The 19,351-nt window shown below is 48.8% G+C and overlaps 1 protein-coding gene across 4 annotated transcripts in view; it reads left to right on the plus strand.

The window, feature by feature from the left end:
• The window catches only part of ablim3 (actin binding LIM protein family, member 3), a 122,708-nt gene that overhangs the window by 97,243 nt on the left and 6,114 nt on the right, over positions 1-19,351 (plus strand). For 2 of the 4 annotated variants that reach the window (XM_088932496.1, XM_088932495.1), the window contains exons 13-18: positions 2,217-2,267; positions 8,565-8,702; positions 10,528-10,592; positions 12,207-12,360; positions 18,004-18,033; positions 19,289-19,347. In XM_088932496.1, the coding sequence (XP_088788622.1) occupies positions 2,217-2,267; positions 8,565-8,702; positions 10,528-10,592; positions 12,207-12,360; positions 18,004-18,033; positions 19,289-19,347 (497 nt within the window). The remainder of the gene's footprint in view (positions 1-2,216; positions 2,268-8,564; positions 8,703-10,527; positions 10,593-12,206; positions 12,361-18,003; positions 18,034-19,288; positions 19,348-19,351) is intronic. The other 2 variants (XM_088932498.1, XM_088932497.1) reach the window with 2 other exon arrangements.

The raw sequence follows: 19,351 nt of genomic DNA on the forward strand, positions 1-19,351 counted from the left end.
ATCCCTCAACATTCCCTTGCATGTTCCTTGTGTATACATGCACATGGAGCGGAAAACGAGTGCAGTATTTTATGGGATATCTCAGTGTTCTGAGATAAATCATCAGTGCCTATTGACATCTCAGTTAGATGGACTGTCTGAGGGACTCTCTGTAGTGGAGTTCGGGTTTCATTTCCTGGCCTTGTGGGGATCGCTCTCCGAGTCCTGGCGCTGGAAATGCGAGTGTCCCGGCCCAGAGAGAACACCTTTCAGCCGATGGGGTGGGGTTTACACCCAACTTTCAGGAGCTTCCTGTTTGACCTGGCCGGCCTTAATATAGATTGGACCCTGTGCGGAGTAGAGGGGGAACTAGGAAGATGAGAGATTTCTTCAGGCGATAACGATCCGACCCGTGAGACTGAAGTCGTGGTCTAAGGACGAGGTCAGGTTCAAAGCCGTGGTTTCTGTTCGAAACATTTTAGTGAAGGCGAGGTATGAACTCCAGAGAGAGAGACCAATACCAGGCATAGTGTGATGGGAAGTGAGGGTTTAAATGGGAAGTAAGTTGATGGTAGAAAGCTGAGGGTAAATAGTTACCTCGTGTGGTGGCGCTTAGTGTTGATTAGGTGCTTGCGGTGGGTAGCAGCCGAGTTCAGCCCCACCTCAGCTGCCCCAGCCGGGACTCATTCCCGGCGTCATGTCCTCAGGTGCAAGCCTAGACCAGACACAAGCCTCTTCTCCTTCACATTCTCCCGCCCAGCCCCAGCTGCACAGCTCCACCTGGTCGCTCCTCACTCTGCAGGGGGGTCCCAGCCTTCCTCCTGCAGCCTGGGGCCGAGCCTCATCTAACCAGGACTGGGCACCCAGGTGCTCCCAGCAACCGTTCACTCCTGGCTGTTGTTATTCCTCGGGGGACGTGTTATTGTTAAGATTTAGTGCTGTGTGAGCAATCAAAAGCAAAGAGGCCGAGTTTCTTATTGAAAGGGTTTCTTATTTAATCTACAGCACTATTTTTATATCTCGGTGTTAGAAAGAATCGGCATCGATAAAAGTGTTTCAAACCACAGTAAAAGTCAAATGTACACCGTAACTCGTAAATCCTCCAGTTTACATCACAAAATAGACTAGACAACCAGGTATGTGCAGCGCCATGTTCAGAATGAGGCAACAACACTTCCAGTGATGTTTTGCAGCCCTATCACATTGTAAACAAGCAGGCTTGTGAGTACATCTCTTTAATCCAATAGAAATATTCCTCTCGACTTCGGGACGGTTTTGCCGACAAATACTACTGACTTGTTAATTCTGCATGCAGAGTCACGTTGGAACATTCCTGCGGTGAAATGTCAGCTACACGACCTGTGCTTATTTGCTCGTACATCACAGTACATCGGTCATTACAGTGACTAGTGAGCAGGAAGGGCCACACCATGTCGCAATTCATGGGAACTCTAGCTCTCACCAGTGGCGAGACCAGGGGTTTGCAATAACATGACTTTCACAAATTTCCCAATTTTGTGCTTATTTCAGAAATTGTCAAGTTTTTCTATACCGTCAATGAATTTATTTTGTTACTGAGATTTAATAACCGGTCTGACATACTGGGACTGCAGTTCCCCTTTAATCTAGCCACTTTAAATCAGCAAATCAGTTTTCTGTGATAACAGAATAATTTCCCACTTACAAAACAATGAGGCTTTATGATATGGCACACAGCAGGGTGCTTGCACCTCAAGAAGACCTCAGTGGGGGGAGGTTAAGCTGTCCGTCTTTTGCTGCACTGTATTGCCCCCGTGGTCTTGATGGGAGGGCGTAGTTCACCAGGATCGTTTCAGTCCATGCAGTGGACCCGCATGCAGTTTGCAGTATAAGGTGGGGGACGCCACAACAAAGCCAAAAAACTGCCAAGAGTTGAACAGTTAAAGACTGGGAAGAGGGGGCACTTCTTTACACAAAGGCTGGTGGGGGTGTGGAACAAGTTGCCCGGCCATGTTGTTGAAGCTGACACACGGGGTTTTTTCAAAGAAAAGATAGATGAGATTGTGAGATTTTCAATTAGCTACTAAAGACCAAACGAGTTGGATGCGCTGAATGGCTTCATCTCATCTCGTCTGTAACTGTTCTTAAAATTTTGGAACGGGTAGGCGCAACACCTCTCGTCCTCTTCGCCTTCTGTGCTCTGCTCTTGCTTCTTCCTCCGTATTTCACTTCTCGTTTGTCTTTCTTTTTATCTCCAGCGACAGGAGAACCAAACATCTACAGGAAGCCTCCCATCTATAAGAGACATGGTACTGTGTCTGCTGCCTGCTGTAGTGTGTAGCCTGTAGCCTGAGGTGGGGGCTGGGGGGGGGGGGTCATACAAGCTGACTTCCCTTTTCCGTTCTTCCCAGAATTATCCCAGGCCTCTGTACGTCCCTGCCGTGTGCAGGAAGGCGTTGTTCCGGGCATGTGCTGTTAGCCTTGGAAGAAATGTGTGTGAGACATGGCGCCTGACTTTTTTTCCGGGCTTTAGCATGCTGTTTGTCTTAATGGGAGCAGTGACATTTTCTCCTTGGATAGGAAATCCGTATTGCTGTACAAACACAGGGATCTGTGAATATGATAATACTGTATGAAGGCCCAGTCGGGGTTTTTTTGCCCTTTTATAATTACATGTGAAAAAATAATGACGCATTTCTAACCAGCGATAGATAAAGATAATATACAGTCTAAATGCATTTGCAAAAAGAAGTCTTGCAACTGTGTAAGCCCAACTGCTATAGAGGAAACCAGGACTGTAGAAACTCCCACAGGGCGCCAATCAAACCAGGCATTACTAGATGCCACTGGAGCATAGACACAGAAGGCTTGGTTCCAGGTTTTTTGGTGCCTTAGTGCTGTTGTGAAGCAAGTTTCCTAAAGGGTCTTCTCTTCCTGTGCTCTTCAGGTCTGACAGAGCAGAAGGGTCTCTAGGCCCTTCTACACCAGCATGGTCTTTAGCCACAAAAGCAGGTTACATCAAGGAATCAGTTTTAATCACAATGCACGAGGTTCAAATTACATCCTGTGTTTAACGACTAATTGCGATGAATCAATGTTTAATGAATCGCTATATCCAGGATTAAAGAAGCAAACTCATTTCACCAGGACTTTGAATGCAGGTTTAAAATAAAGGCAAATAATTCAATTAGGTAAAGAATGGTAAAGAATTTAATTTGAAAGGTAGAGAACTTAATTGGAACCTTGCTAGTTTGAGCCCTGGTTTAAACTGGCACATACTGACAGGTTTGCTCACCTGGCTCAATCTCCAAGAAATGGTTTCATGGAGAAAAATCAGAATGCAGTTGAAAAGCTGTTTCGATGTTTCTGGCAATGAGGAATTTTCCAGGAAAGGGTTTTGAAAAGGTGAAAGGCTTCCTGAGTAGCTCACTTACCTCAGCTCTCTGCAATGGTGCAGATTTGTCTGTGCCCCACTGAGGCAACACAGTAGGGTGGGATTAGTTAGCCAAGGCTCTGTTGGCAAATTAGCGCCCCCTGTGGGCTCCTGGTTGCTTTCAGCCTTGCGGTGCTGTTGGTGAGGGATCTCCTCCAATCAGCACGGATCATCTGGTACAGGGCGGTGCTGACTGTGAAGGACATACCTGCCCTCCAATCAGCGCTGATCCTCAGGTACGGGGGCAGTGCTGCCTGTGGCATGTTAAAAGATGATTGGCTGGAAGGTGGGCGGGGCAGAGGAGTCTGTCTGCACTTCCTTTTTCTCCCTGTGTGCTCATGGGGATCATACTGTAGCTGTGAGTCAAGTAGTGAAAAACACACAACTGGCTCTCCCAAACTGGATAGGCCTCACAAAAATAATTGATGATTCTAAATTCTTCTAAAAAGAGTATTTTTGACAGCCTGGTCAGAAACTACACAGAAGCAGTTTACTTTGGGCATTTTCAATATTATTTTTTCTTGTAAAAAAGAATAAATCAAGAATAAAATCTGAGATCTAGACACATTTTTCTGAATCCAAGATTTACTAATCCTAGTTAATTTTTTTGTGATGCAGTACAGCTCTGATTAAAGCATAATCCTTGATGAGCTAATCTTAGCTCTGCACTAGCCTGAGTTCATTTTGATTTGTGTTGGTGCAGTCATAGTCTGTGCTTACTATGCTGATTCGTCTAACAAGACGGACTTGAAAGAAAAGTAGACCTGCTACCCTTGCTACCTTTACTATGAAGACCGCGGTAATAAAAGACTGAACGGAATGAATGGTTTCTGTGATTCAGAAAACAAAATGATATTCATTCTTGAGCCCATTGAACCTATTACAGAATGAAAAACGGAACATCGACAGACTGACTGTTCTTGAGTCAGGCTCTATACCTATATACCTACACGTTTGTGAAGGTTTTGTCATATTAGACATCAGATTGAGCACTCACCACCCCCAGGACTCAAGGTGTAGCCCAGGCTCGGCCAGTCTTGGTCCTGTAGGGCCACAGTCCAGCCCAGGTATCTTAGGTTTACTTGTAACTTCTGAGGCATGAATCACAGAACAACTGACCACTGTCAAAAATCAACAACCAAGACCTTTCGACTCCTAAAGCCTTAGACAATATATAGCCTTCCACATCGAGGTGTCACTCCTTACAGCTGACTTAAATTGATCCAAGGTTTTAGGTTTAGTCTAGGGCTGTGGCTCTGTGGAGTAGGGACGGGTCACCCCTAGTTTGTCATTGCAGTCTAATGAAGGTGACCCAAAGTAAGCCAAGCCCCCTGAGATCCTGAAGCTGTTTAAAAAAAGGGCTGCTAGCAGAGACTAATGCAGTGCACTAACAGTGCTAAGGAACATTATAGTGTCTGTGTTTGTGTCCGTGCTTGTGCATCGGTGCCCCAGTCTAAAGATGCACCACAGATACAGGGAGCTTTTGTTTTCTCGCGGAAGGTAACGGCCTGAGCTCCTGTCTCCCGTACCCGACCGGCAGCTCTCCTCCTTGACAAGCAGCTCCAGTTACAGGAGACTGCACAAGCAGCAGGAATCTGTAACAATCTGGGTGCATCTTTTATCCCTGTTTTGCATGTCAGTCGTGCGTCGTTGTTTGTGGTTTTTGTTTCTGATTTGTGCTGCTGATTCCTACCAGGTGTGTTGTGTGTTGTGTGTGTGTGTTATGTGTTGCAGGCCTGCAGCTGCCTTTATGTAAAGCCAGGCAAGATCTAGTGAGCCTGCGATCAGTACTGCAGGATGTGTAGGCATCATAGACGCATTATAGCAGTGGTTATCCTGGGCTGCGGCTATCTGCTTATTTATGCAGTTTGTTTGTGCTCAAGCCAGCCGGAACAGGTCTGATCTACCCGAGATACAGAAGAGTAGCTGGAGAGTCTGTGTTTTTTAATGGTTCCAGGGTACGAGGATCCTGGAAGTATCCCTGACTCGTGAACAGCTATTGCTCAGCCCAGACCTGCCTCTTACTGCCACAGAGCTCCTTACACAGTATTGCAGTGTTCAAGATAATTCCCCAAATTACATCTTGCAAGCCAGGAGAAATATTGGGGGTTTTTTTCGGGGAGCTAAACAAAAAACTGAGAAAATGGCAATATAAAATCTGTTTTTAATGGAGCCGATGTGCATTCTCACACTTATAATGCACAGGCAGGAGCCGTTATTTTCTGCTTTCAGCACAAAAAGTGTCTAATGTACCATTAAACGCTGTCGCTCACAGCGCCAAAAACACAGATTAGAGGGTAAAGACAGCCGCCTAATTGCTAAGGAGCTGGTAGAAAATGGGATGCTTTCATGGATGTCGGCTGCTAAGGCACAGGGCCTGACAGATACGAGCGTGGCCGTCAGGGCCTCAGGCGCGGCGGCGGTGACGTGGGTACCGCGCGCAGCGGGCCCAGCCCCTCGGTCCCGCTGGACAGGACCTGCGGCCCACACCGGAACGCACCCTGAGGCGGCTGTCCATCCTGCGTGACAGGACAGGACAGGACTGGCTCTCCGTTTTAAAACGTGCTCACTGTGTTACATTCCCTATCAGCTAGGTAAGTGAGTAGAAGGCTTCTCTCATCCCTTGGCCTCAGGCCTGTAACACACAGACGAGTTTAACCCTCCCCCGCCCACATGGAAGAGAAGCGCTGTGCCCCAGTGCAATACGATCTGAGCCCCGAGGAAATACCCATTCTGACAAAGTGATTTCATTTTTCTTATTCATTTTTCCTTCCATGTGGGGGCCCTTGCTGTTGTATTTCCTGTCTGCTCCTTGGGGCTTGTCAGTAACGGTCCTTTTTCTATCGTGTTTTTTATCACCTGATTTCTTTTCCTCTTCCCACTGCTGTGCTTCCCTCGGTCAACTGTCCTTTTCTGTAAGTACCTCCTCGTTTCCCGGCTGTCTGTCTCTCCAGGTGTCTTCCATCTGCCACACAGTCTCTCGGATCTGGACCCGTTTCCTAAGAAAATACGGGATTGTGTACTGGTTTTTTGTTTTTTTTTTTGTTCTCAGGGGAAAGAGAGAAAATTTCAATTCGGGACTGAGAAACAGGGATGAGTCAGTAATTAGAAAATTAAGAAAGATTCATCTGTTACACCACCCTTCACATCACTCGCTCTTCACCCACCTTCTCATGTGTTTAAATACGTTCCTGCATCCTCACAGTTAGAGACAAGTGCATTGTGTCCTGTTTTCTGAAGTTTTAAATTCATTTTAAATAGGAAAAGGGTGCAAAAATGCAGTCATGAAAGGAGGCAATAATGATCAAGAAACTCTTTCCCAAGTCCAGACATTACAGGTTCGAACCTGGGTCATAGAACCAGCCAGCTATGACTAGGATTCCCAGGGTCCTCTTGGCTGCCAAAAAAACAGTGACTCCTGTGACATACCTGGAGCCCGCAGGCTCACAGTGACATCACTCGGTGACATCACTCGGTGACATCACTATGTGACGCCCTGCTCCTCCAGTCAACCCCAGGTTTCCAGGGAGGCGCTGTTGGTTGTGATGAAAGAGCGCATGCTCTTCAGTGTGGGTACATGACTCAACCTAGATGTATATATATAAAGAAAAGTCATGCTTCTTCCATTGCCTGTTACAATTTGTTTTAGAAAAGGCACAAACTGTTTAGAGACTCCTCAGCAGTTTAATGATGTCAGGAGATGCAGATCTGGCTGGCATCAGGCTCTAAACAGCTGTGTCATTAATTGCACTGGCAGGGTGCTGCTGGGTGTAGCTGTGGTTATTGAAAGATGCGGATGAGCTCAGATGCTGCCTTTCAAAGCAGACAGTAGAATGGAAGTGATTGATCCAGCATGAGAGGAAATTGCCTTTTTCTGCTCACTGTGTTGCTCTTTTAACCTGAGATGTGCTGAGGCGCAGCACAGCTGTTCACAGTATGTCAGAGCAGTGTTGAGCAGACTGTCTCCAGTTCCATCAGCACTGATAATGTTCTCCTGTAACCTTCTCTGGGTCTCTGGGTCTCTAGGTCTCTGTTAGGTGCCTCTTGCATTGACAGCCATGAGCTCTGTCTCTCTTCACACAGGTGACTTCTGCAAAGCTATAAAAGGTGGCACACCTGGACTGAGTACAGAACAGCAAGCCCAGTTCTTAGCCTTCGTGGCCGGGGAAACCTCTTTCTCAGCCAGTTCATCAACCAGTTTGTACGCAGACCCCCAAAACGTATCGCTAACACAGAAGCCAGAGCAATGACGACTGCAATCGCAGTCTTTTCATTTTATGTGTGCTGTGTGTTGGATGTAGTTCCCAGTTAGAGCATTTTAGCATTTGAGCTGCATCAGTGTCCGGACTGTGCAAAGAAACAAGTTGAGGCGTGAAACCTTGCTAACAAGTAGAAAGAAAAAACACCACATATAGGTGAAGAAGGTTTAACAGCCAACACATTTTGTTTTTGCTTCTGCATTTCAGCATGTAATTAACTTCTCCTTACTCCATTAGAGCATTGGTGCATTCAAAGAATGTGCATCGCTGTGGGCTTTTTCTTCCCCTGTCCTGAAAGAGACCTGGGAAGGATGAGATATTGGAGGGCGCATTCCCCACCTAACTGGAAACCCTTCAGGCCATGTGTCAAATGGGCTGCAGGAAACACCTGTTGTCTCACTGTTTAGCAATATTATCTATTTACCATGTCATTATATAGTAATCAGGGAAGAACGTATTAAATTGTGCCCAGCAGCTCTTACGAAGCATCTGTATTTCTTGCCTTTATCATGTCTTATGCAGATCTGCAAATGAGCCAGAAGTAGGAATCATGCTTTTCAAAGTGTAATGGGAAACTGTAGGTTGAGGGTAAAAACAGGACCCAGGTAGCCGGCTGAGCAGGTTTGGGTTGGAACAGTAAAGGACACCCCAAAGTCCACTGCTACATTTATTTAACGTTATGTGCGGTCAAAGGAAGCTTCTTTCCTAATACCTGTAGGCAAAGCAGTAAATGCTAATTTGCCCGGCAGTTGTTTGAGAAGCAGGTGGAAGAAACGTTGTTTGTGGTGCGGTTGGTATTATTTGTCTTGTTTTACTTTTTCCATGTGTGCTGAGTGTGCCTGGCCACGCGCCACACAGCGTGTGCGTGTGTGTCTCCAGCCACCACTGACGTCGGAGATCTCCTCTCTCCCCAGACAATCACCGCTACACAGCCACCAAGAGCAAGACCAGTGAGGATATAGTCCAGTCGTCCAAATACCCGTCCGCCTACTCGCCAGACCAGTACCACCACTCTGAGTCCAATTACTACCACTACACCGGCTCCCCCAAAGGTACGGCACAGAGCCAGCGAAGGCACTCCCTCGAACCCGGGTTCGAGACTGGGTCACATCACTAGCCGACTGCCACTGGGATGCAGCGACGCGTAGCTGGCACAGCCTGCTTGGGGAGCGGGGCTGCGGTTTGTCCATCCATCCCTTGGCTCCAGGTTAAACAGCGCCCCCTACAGTTCCCCCTGCAGAACAGGAGCCATTAGTGTGCAGCAGGATGTGAAGAAACAAACTGATTACTCTAATCTGGGCGGGCATGAGGGAAATTGGTTTAAAAAGTGGTGCAAAAAAGAGCTCCAGAAAAAAAACACGTTATCAGTCTGGTTTGGCAGGAAAGAGATATTCTTGTCTTGCTATCTCCTGTGTTCTGCAAACACCTCCTCTGTTTCCTCTGTTAGGGGAGGGGTAGACTTCAGCTTAGAGCATGAGAACATTAAAACTAGACAGGGTGGGGATCAGTCCTCTGAGGCCCTTCATTACACAAAGGGTGGTGGGAGTGTGCAACTCGATACCTCTGGCATCTTCTCAAACAGCTGGATGAGAAACTCGGATCAACCAGCTACTAAGTACCAAACTGGGCAAGTGGCCATCCCTTCTCTTTTGGAACTGTTCTTAGATCTTTGATTTGGAATTGTGTGTGGGTATAGGCGGATTGTTCAGGAGTGGTGGATATCTCTGGAGAATTAAAAAATGCACGATTCAAAACCTTCTTGAGTCCCTTTTGAGGGACTGAGGTTAGTAGGAATATTATCAGAATTTTTTGCTGGATACTGAAGGAAAGAAAACGAGATACAAAATGTTCCGCAACTTGTGTGTGAGTCAGATCTTTAAAAATAGGAACTCCAGTTGCATAAGGGGCAAAATTTAGGTTTTGGATTCAGATTTCTATATCTCTGCTGGGCTTCTTGAGATCCTGTCTTACAGTCTGTAGAATTGCAGCCCATTATATGCAGGGAAATAATTGATCTGATGTGGCTTTTGGGGTGCAGTTCCTCAGCTCTTTTAAAGATTTTGCTGTGTAATGAAAAATATACAGTAAATCTTTCTAATCATTTATCGCCAGTCCTGTGCACAGAACAGACTGTGATAAGCCAACCCAGGGAGGTTTATGCTGTTGTGCCCTGGATGAGTGTTAGAGTATCTAATATACATCCATTGTAAATACCAGTGTGCTGTTTATTCTGAGTTCTCCAAAGACCTTCAGAAGTAATTTCGCTGTGTTTGGACATATGAAAAAAGGATAGCATATAGTGTTTTGGGGCTATGAATAACTTTTTTGATTGAAATCTGTTGCAAAGGGATCACACTAAACTGTTGTTAAAATAGAGACTGGGACTAATCAGTCCTGGGAAAACCAGGTTGCTCTGGCCCAGAGCCACTGTCCTTACAGATCCCAGGGCTCTTCATAAGAAAAGTAAGACAGTGCACAAATGTGTGCAGCAGCAAATCAAATCTACCTTAATTCTTCACCTATTCAACTTCAAAAGTTGTAATCATTCATTTAAATTGCCACTAGCACAGGCATTTAACTGAATCCATTCATTTCAAATTATACTGCAAATAAATTTTGCTGTCCTGATCCGAAACTGTGAGTAAAAATGTTCGGTTTAGTGAAGGCGAGAAAGAAAAGTCTAAAAGCGAAGGAATTACACCCGCTTCTTGGACTTCAATATGTTGACGAGTTATAAGTTCCCTTTAAAGGTGTTCCACAGTCCCTTTTGTCAGGTTGTAGCCCGTATCGTTAGGCAGGAAGGCTGGAGGAGAGCGAAGCTGGCTGAGCCTGCCCGAGTCGAGCTCCGCCCCTCTCTCTCTCTTTGTGCCCTCACAGCTCCCCGCGCCCGGAGGTTCTCGTCGGGGGGAGAGGAAGATGGCTGGAACCACAGTCTCAACAGGGTGAGCCCCCCCGAGCACTCTTTCTCTCTCTTCATTAACGAGGGCAGACGATGACAGCGGGCCATGCTGGACTTGCGTTGCACATCAAAGCCCCAGTTCTGCGGACTGTGCAAAATCCCTTTAAAGCTGGCCAGGTCCCTGAAGGCTGCTGCCTTGCCGAAGACTGGAGTTTAATGGGAATCGGTGAGAACAGGGGCACTCTGAGATCTCTTTTCAGGATAAGATCACAGGGGTTGAGTGCAGATACCAGCCGGAGGCGGCAGCTCTTCCTGCTCAAGCCCTGCAGCTGCCGCTAGTCTTTCACTGCTTTCGATTCTCATCGTGACGCTCTCGGAACCGACCCCCACACCCCCACGTCCCTGCATTTCCCCCGTGAATGAATTTAAACCTGTGTCAAGGTGAACGTGCTGTTGAAATGGCCGTTTTCTGCCCAGTTCGCGAGGATCGGCAGTACCTCTTGCCTCCCTCCAAAGAGACTCCCATCTGTCATCAGCCGCTTCGCTTCTGCGGTTCCCACTGAGGTGCACTCTCTCCCCTCGAGCGGCGCTGGGCTGTGAGTTCATGATGAGCGAGACACTGAATGCTCCGTCGCGGCTGTCAAAGACGGGGCCTGCCCCTCCCTCTGAGAGCCCGGATTCAGGCGGCGTCCCCGAAAGGCGGCTGTTACTGCTGGCGGCGCCTGGGACCCCGCTAACCTCACAGAAGCCGCGGCTGCTCGTTTTTGAGCCGCCAGTGGGTGTGTTTGGGCGGCTTGCTGAACTGATGGAAGGCTGAGGTGGCGTGTGGGAGTGAGCCTCCGTCTGTCTGGCCCACAGTCCCGCAGCTCGTCCCCGGCTCTGTCTCAGAGACAGCCCGGGCTGGGATCACCCCCCCCCCCCCACACAGAGGCACAGCGCAAGGAGCTGTTCACGCTCTGGATCTGCCTGTTGATCTGAGTTTTTTCTAAATGATCAGCCATGGCCTGAGGGAGGTAATATCCGTTAGGCCCAGAGACCAGCTTCAGAGCTGCCGAGGGCTGGGTTAACTTTCTGTGCTGCAAAAGCTGTGCTAAGCTAGCTGTGCAGAGGACCCTCATTATTAAAGTCCTGGGGACTGACAAACTCATTTTGATTAAAAAGGAGATGTTTCTAAATGATCACGGTGAGACAGATTGATTGGAGTGAGGATGCATGGAACTGTGTGGTCCTATCAGCAGAGTCGCCTACACTGTGGCCAGTTCTCCAGGTCGGTGGCACAGTGACATAGCTGGTGATCCAGCACTTGTGTGCCCTGGATCTCACTCTAAGCTAGGGCTCCTTCTGCGGGGAGTTTGCATGTTCTCTAAATTGTGAGTACGTGCCCTACGATGGGGTGGTGCCCTGTCCAGGCTGCAGTCCTGCCTTGTCCTGCTTCTGAGCTTCTGGGATGGGCTCCCAGCAGGGGAGGACCCCCAGGTTTCTGGGGTCCCAACAGAGTGATCGGCCCCGCAGTAAGAATGGAATTGCCTGTTTTGGTCTGTCGAACGCGATTCAAGTCTTTTGTCTCTGCCAGTAGATGTCTGAACGTTTTCCTCCGACCTGCTGCAGTGTGTCAAATTCAACTCCCCCGGGTGGCTGATCTTCCCCCCCTCTGCAGATCCAGGGCGGAATCGGGAGGATGATCCTGAAGGAGGAGATGAAGGCCCGGTCCGGCTCCTATGACAACGACCCGTGGGCCAGCGCGCGGAACTCGCGCAGCGGCAGCAAGGAGACCCTGCTGGGCCTGGGCTATGAGACCTCCTTGAACGGCTGTGAGCACGCAAGCGCCGTCCCACCTTCCCGTCCCCATCAGAGCACTGCGATGGAGGATGAGATCAGGAACAAAACGAACCTTCCTGCCCCACCCCACCTCCCCCCAATCCGCCCTACAGCAGCTACCCCCTCCCACAGACACAATCACAAACACCCCCCTGCAACCGCAAAAGGATCATTTCAGCGTCTGGAATACCTACAGATGAAACACACACATAACCCCCCCCCCACGACAGGTTAGCCAAGAGAGCTCTCAAGAGCACAGGAGGGACGGACAGAGGACTGCTGACAACGTTTGTACTACATTTTACAACGAGATCTCTAAAAATAGGACAGGAAGGTTTTACATTATAAAGTTGAAATGATTAAAAACGAATTTCTTTCAAAACGGCTGAAGGAGGACTTTTGACCAAAGCGAATGATTTTAAATCATTTAGGCGTTGTGTCCAAGTGTCCAAACTCCCCCTTCTGTTTTAGATTAGTTGATGGGTGACTGAGTGGACACAAATTGTCACCTGGAGAAATAGACAGACAGATGGACCACAGGGTAGATAGACTGGCAGGCACATAAATTTACAACAACAGATAGACAGACAGATGGACAGACTGATTGTGCTACAGTACATTTAATGCTCTCCTTACTGAGATATGCTGTATTATTATCCTGACAGCAAAATGAAGCTGCGTGGAGCCTCTGTAAGGTCTAGTTGAGTGGTTTGTGTGTTTGAGAAGCCCTGCCTGGAGGTGGTAATGAAATAGAAATAGAGCTTGTCACAGCTGTCAGTGTTACAGTCCCAGCCCACGCGCATCACTGTCCTGCTGCATGTGGAGGCTTGGTCTTTCTGAACGGCCTGTTCAATAATGAGTTGTTATCCGGAGTGCCGGCTCCTCTTGGCTCCACTGCTTCAATCAGAGCCAGGGCTTTACAGGCCCGGGCTACTCGGGTTTCTAGCAGGTCACCCTGTGCTGCCCTCCCCCGAAACTGCATTACCGCCATGTCTTCATAGGAGACCACAGGAGCAGCAGGAGGCAGAGAAACAGGAGAGAGGGCCTCTGCCCTCCTTCTGAAGGGGCTACGTGGGTGCACAGAACTAGCTTGGTGTCAAATGCTGGATGCTCCAAATTCTGCCTGCTTCTCTCTCCTGTCTCCTGCTTCATGTCTAATGTCTCCTGTCTACTGTCCTGTCACAAAATGTGAATAGAGCAGTGTTCATCAGGCTGTTACACACAAACTGCCCCACAGCCTAGAGAGACAGACAGGTCCTCAACACACTGTCACACACACACACGCACACACACACACACTCACACACGCACGCACACTGCCTGGAGAGACAGACAAACATGGCAGAACTTTGAATTGCCTTGCAAATGTGCCTTGGCAGACTGTTCTTCATGGATAAAAGAGAAATCGTACTGTCTCCCACTGGGGGAGTAGAGCCATTCTGGGAGAATTTCCTCCTGCATCACCTTCCAGATCTAATGAGGCATTGCTAAGAGCCTAAGGAATTACCAAGAAATTGTGAAAGCCACAGGCTCAAGCAGCTCTGTTATTCTGAATTCAGAGAGAGGGAGGCTCTGTCTGAATTACAGAAGATTAGCTTATTGTTGAGAGTGCTGCTGGGGCACTCTTGTGCTCTTCCTGACGGTCCTTTCAGAGCTTGTCCCTCTCTCCCCAATCCTCGCCAGGGGGTTTGTCTCTGGGGCCTGAGAGATGGCGCGCAGTTTGGATTTTGTTTCTTTCTTGTGTGGAGAAAGGCGCCCAAATCCATTCATTAGAACATGTCTCACCTGGCAGAGGTGCCCAGCAGAGCCCAGCAGAGAAGAGAGGTGCTGCCGACCACAAAGCTATGGGGCTGCGGTGATAAAACTTGGACTCCCGTTGCATAGCACTGTGGTCCATGCCAGGTTTTACTTACCACAGGCTAATGCTCAGGTTCAGTGCTAACGGAACAGAAATGAGCATGTCTTTTTAAAGACGTCTTTAAACCTGCTAATGCTCATTCATTCAAAAGTATGATCTTGCATTTGTCGCTTTTCAGCTGGGTGGATCTTGAAGCACTTTAATATCTAGACACCTTAACACCTTCATACAGGCTGTATATGACACAGGAACAACCTTCATACCCTGCGATTGTAACTCCAAAAAGACATCGTGTGTACATGACTATCTCTGATAATACATGACATTTGTCACAGCAGAGCCTGCGTGTTTTAGGATTAGGGTTTAAATCGGGATTAGGAGCACAATTCATAAAACACCACTCAGAAAAATGTGACTGAAATATTCAGCACCTGCTGTTGGGTCGTACCGCTCAAGTCTCTTTTGAATAAAACTTCAGAGGCGAAAAGCTGTGCAGTGGGAGTCTGATACTCTATCTCTCCTCGATGCAGCAGGGTTGATGTGTCTCTCTTTCTATCTCGGATTGCCACGGCCCTTTTAAAAGAGCATGGTGGTCTAATGAAGCCTGTCCTAATTAAGCCTATCATGAATTCAATTAAGTAATGAGAATCGCAGCTGGAATGAGACCCAGCTTAGTGTGTGTCCTGGATTCAGAATGTGTGGACAGACAGATTCATGCACACAAACAGTATGTACAGTACGCAGGGCCGTCTCAAAGGGTGGGCGGGGCGGGGCCCAGGGTGGGGGTTCTTGTGCGTAGGGTGGGGGGCTCTTGTGTGTACCCAGGGTGGGGGGGTTCTTGTGTGTACCCAGGGTGGGGGGCTCTTGTGTCTACACAGGGTGGGGGTTCTTGTGTGTACCCAGGGGGGGGGGTTCTTGTGTGTACCCAGGGGGGGGGTTCTTGTGTGTACCCAGGGGGGGGCTCTTGTGTGTACCCAGGGTGGGGGGCTCTTGTGTGTACACTGGGTGGGGGGGTTCTTGTGTGTACCCAGGGGGGGGGTTCTTGTGTGTACCCAGGGTGGGGGGGTTCTTGTGTGTACCCAGGGGGGGGGTTCTTGTGTGTAGTGGTGGCGGCAGGGAGCAGCGTCGAGGTGATGAAATAGCTCCCTAACTGGCCTGCGCAAACAGACACTCAGAACCGAACAGCACTACTCATCGCCGTTGTTGCTCGTGCTGTCGGTGCCTGCAGGCGTCTCACTGCCAGCGTCCTCGTCCTCGTCGAGATCCCCGCCCGTGTGCGCTTCTTCTTCGCTCCTGGTTTTTACCACCAACCTTTCCGAAGACCCTTTAAGAGCCACTTCAGTGTCCTCCCTCTTCAGTCTCCTTTTTCTTTTCTCGCGCCCACTGTCGTGTCTTCGTCTCTGTTTCCCCTCGCCATTTTCCCACCGGCGAACTCTTTTCTTTCCGGGCTAGTTTAGTTTCGTCGCAATCGCTTTTAACTGGCAGCTGCTGGCCTGTGACGTAGTTTTGTGAGTGCGGGACAGGCCTCCGGTTCTCAATACGGCCTCTGCTCTCCCACTGACTTTAGATTCAAATGAGAGTCTTGTGTGTCGCTTTATTCAAATGTTTAAACATGTATGTATTTATATTTTTATGCGTGTGTGAAGCGGGACTGGGAATTGGGGGGGGGGGGTTTGGGCTGGCTGGTACGGGGGGGCCCCCCAAAGCGTGGGGCCCTGGGCCCTTGAGACGGCCCTGACTGCACGTAGAGGCGGACAGCTGGGGGTGTTCAGACCCAGCTGGTTGCTGCCCTCACTGGCATGGGGGCCGCCACCGTGCTTGCTGATGAAGGCTGACGGCGGAGGGCGTAAAAGGCGGCGGATCCCGATGCAGGAGCTGCACGCTTCGAGCCGGGCCCGGCGCTGGCATGCTGCCCATTGCCCCTGGTATCCCCTGGGTCTGCGCCGGCACTGCGAGGCACAGCCCGGTGTGCCGGCCAGCTCCTGAATGTTTTATGATGCAATTTGCTCTATCGTAAGGAGAATCGATGAGATCAGAGGCAGGGAGCGAGGCAGCGGCGCTGGGGATGGGGGAAGCAGCCGAGAAGGGCGGCAGGTCAGAACGAGAGAGGGAAGCTGTTAACGACTTCCATTTATCTCCCAGATTTTGTGCTCTGATCTCTCCTGACGGTCCGACGCAGAGTAATTAAATCAAAATAACACTGCGGGGAAGGGAAAGGAGAGGCTAGCTGAGCCCAGTTTTTGCTGTGGTCAAGCACAGTAACCTGACGGGCAGGGGCATTGAAAGTCAGACAGGACACTGCAAACCACGGTACAGAGGAGGAAGTGCGGACAGGAACGGCAAAAGGACGTCTTGTTTAAAAGCAGTGTGCCCTTTGACACTGCCTCCGGGTTGCGTCTTGCTGTGGAGGACTTGCAACTTGCGCGTCTCCCCCTTGAAGCTGGTCGCGGCCTTCTTTCTAATGAGATCGCCCCGGGAAATCGCCAGGCGTCCGCGTCCACATCTCGGAGCTGCGCCGGTGCAGGCTGACGACGGATCTGCGCCGTTTCATCTTTTTTGGGGGGGGGGAGGGGGGAAAACCGCCCCGAGTGCAACGTGCACCTGGATCTTGGGTTTTCGTTTTTTTGGAACAAACGGAGATTCTCGTCTGGAATCTCTTATGAGGCTGATTTAGAGCTTCATGGCAGTCGATATCCCGGCAGGATGTACTGGCTGCAGATTCCAGCTTGTTGAGCAGGGGGGATTCTCCCAGAAAGTACAGACGTGGCCCAAGTGCGGGGGGGGGGGGAGGGCACTGTGACAGCCCATGTTTTTTTCTTTCAGACACAACTGTCTGTGAGAGCTTACACATGGTTATAACAGCGGATCGCTTTGACTGTAAATGAATGGTGTTGATCATCCTGGTTTTTTTTTTTATGACATCATTTTATTAACCCTTCACAATTTCTTGCATTAGGAATTATCTTTTCGCATACCCCAGCTTGCTCTCCATGAGACACACAGACAGACAGATAGGGAGAGAGTCTGGGGTCAGAGCGCAGGGTCTGCCATTGTACGGCGCCCCTGGAGCAGTTGGGGTTAAGGGCCTTGCTCAGGGGCCCAACAGAGTAGGATTCCTCTGCCGGCTGTGGGATTTGAACCTGCAACCTTCCAGCCACAGGCGCAGATCCTGAGCCACAGAGCCACCGCTCTTTTAAACCCCTGGCTCTGAAGTCATGCTCCCAGCTCCCACCTGTGAGACAGTGAGGGTGCAGATAGGGGGTTCCAGCAGGTCTATGGTGGTTATCAACAGGACATCCATCCATCTTTCTCACCTGCTTCATCCCATTCAGGGTAGCGAGGGAGCCAGAGCCTATCCCAGCAAGCAAGGTGGAATACGCCCTGGATGGTACAAAAGCCCAGCAGAGGGCACACAGACAGAACCCAATTAACCTACCAGCTTGTATTCAGACTGTGGGAGGAAATCCATACAAACACGGAGAGAACATGTAAACTCCACACAGACAGCACCCCAGGAATCGTACCCAGGGCTCCGGTGCTGCGAGAAAAAGACAATTATGCTGAAATTTATCATTAGCAGTGTTCCTTCTTTCTGCTATGGATACAGTATCTTCCAGTTCACATTCCACCCAATGCTCTTAATAAGCTAATTGGATTAACGAGTCTCTTAATTGTGTAATGTTTCCCAGTTCTTTGGCCTGACAGTGACTCTGGGGTGTGATCAGGGGACATATTGCCAGATCAGGAGTTAATCTTGTTCTTTTTTCTTTAATTTCAGCTCCTCGATCCCACTACACAGTGGACAATGGTGAGTGCCTCACAGCTTTTAATCTGTTTTTTTCTTATTTGCTCATTTGCAGTGTTAAAAGAGCCGCAGTGTTTCATCAGTACTAGATTTTTCAGAGGGCCAGATTAGTTGGTACGCTAGGAGTCTTAAATTGTTTCAAGCAAACAGGTCCCGATCCATTCGGCTCCTGTGTGGCAGCGCAGGTTGTTCTAACTGTGCCGTTTCAAGTGCAGGATCAAAAACAGAGAGGGCAGCGCAGGCCAGTGTCTCACTTCCTATGCATTATTAAAAGGAGATCAGTACAGAATGCCTAATCTTACTCTGGGATTAAAATAAGAGGTACAGAGTCACGACTGAAAGGAAATGTAAATGTAGATATTTTTCGAACAGCCTTTCATCAGAGGGAGCTATCAGACCAATCTCTGGGCGATGTTGGCAATGCGACTAAGGTTTTCAAGTTCCGTTGTCTGTGCCGATGGCGCCCCCTGCTGCCAGATAGTCGCTCAGCGCTTCTCCTCTCACAATTTCAGAAACATCCCAGCAGCACAAACGAGTGCCTTAAATAGTGCCTTTGAAAGCTAGCTGCGGCGCCAGGATTAATTTAGGATTAAACTGCAGACTCATGATTTTCTATATGGCAGGGTGCTGAAGAATCACAAGGAGGGAATATTGCCTTGGAATAGGATGGGATGGCTCCTTAGTTCCTAGGGAGGATGTGTTTTTTCCTAGCACTGTCTTCCTGTAGGATTTCTAGGAACAGTGCCAGTCAGACATTGGGAATGGGATTGAACAAGAAGCCCACTGATACCCATTAGAGAGTTGCTAGTTTTGCAGGCCCTGACTTCATCATCATCATCATCAGTGTTTTAACAGTTTATCTTGTCAAAGCCTTAATCCTTGGCAATTTACAGTTTATGTATTTAAAAACGATACTCATTTATTGCTGCCTGTGCACTGTACATGTATAAAATAACCTAAGGCAGGCAGCCTCACAAAGAACTGAGCTCATGCATTGTGAGGCAGACACACAGATGTATGTAATGGGCAGTCACAGGATACAGGTTTGCTGGGAAAAAAAACGACTGGGAATAAAACAACTATACTAAAACAACTGGTAACAGTTAGAAGTTCTTACATCGTGGTTAGAATTGTTTTAACATCTATTCTAAACTCCAGCAGTGCAGCTTTTAAGTCTGTCAGCTTGGATCTGGCGTGTGGGAGTTGTTTTTCCACAAGTTTTTTTTTTAATTCCGAGGCTTTTGTGTGTTCGTTCCAGACTCCTTCATTTCCAAATCCGCCTCCTTGCCCGGCTACGGCAGAAACGGCCTGCACAGGGTAA

The sequence above is a fragment of the Atractosteus spatula genome, chromosome 14 (genome assembly GCF_055471065.1).
Source record: "Atractosteus spatula isolate fAtrSpa1 chromosome 14, fAtrSpa1.hap1, whole genome shotgun sequence".
NCBI classification, from domain to species: Eukaryota; Metazoa; Chordata; class Actinopteri; order Semionotiformes; family Lepisosteidae; genus Atractosteus; species Atractosteus spatula.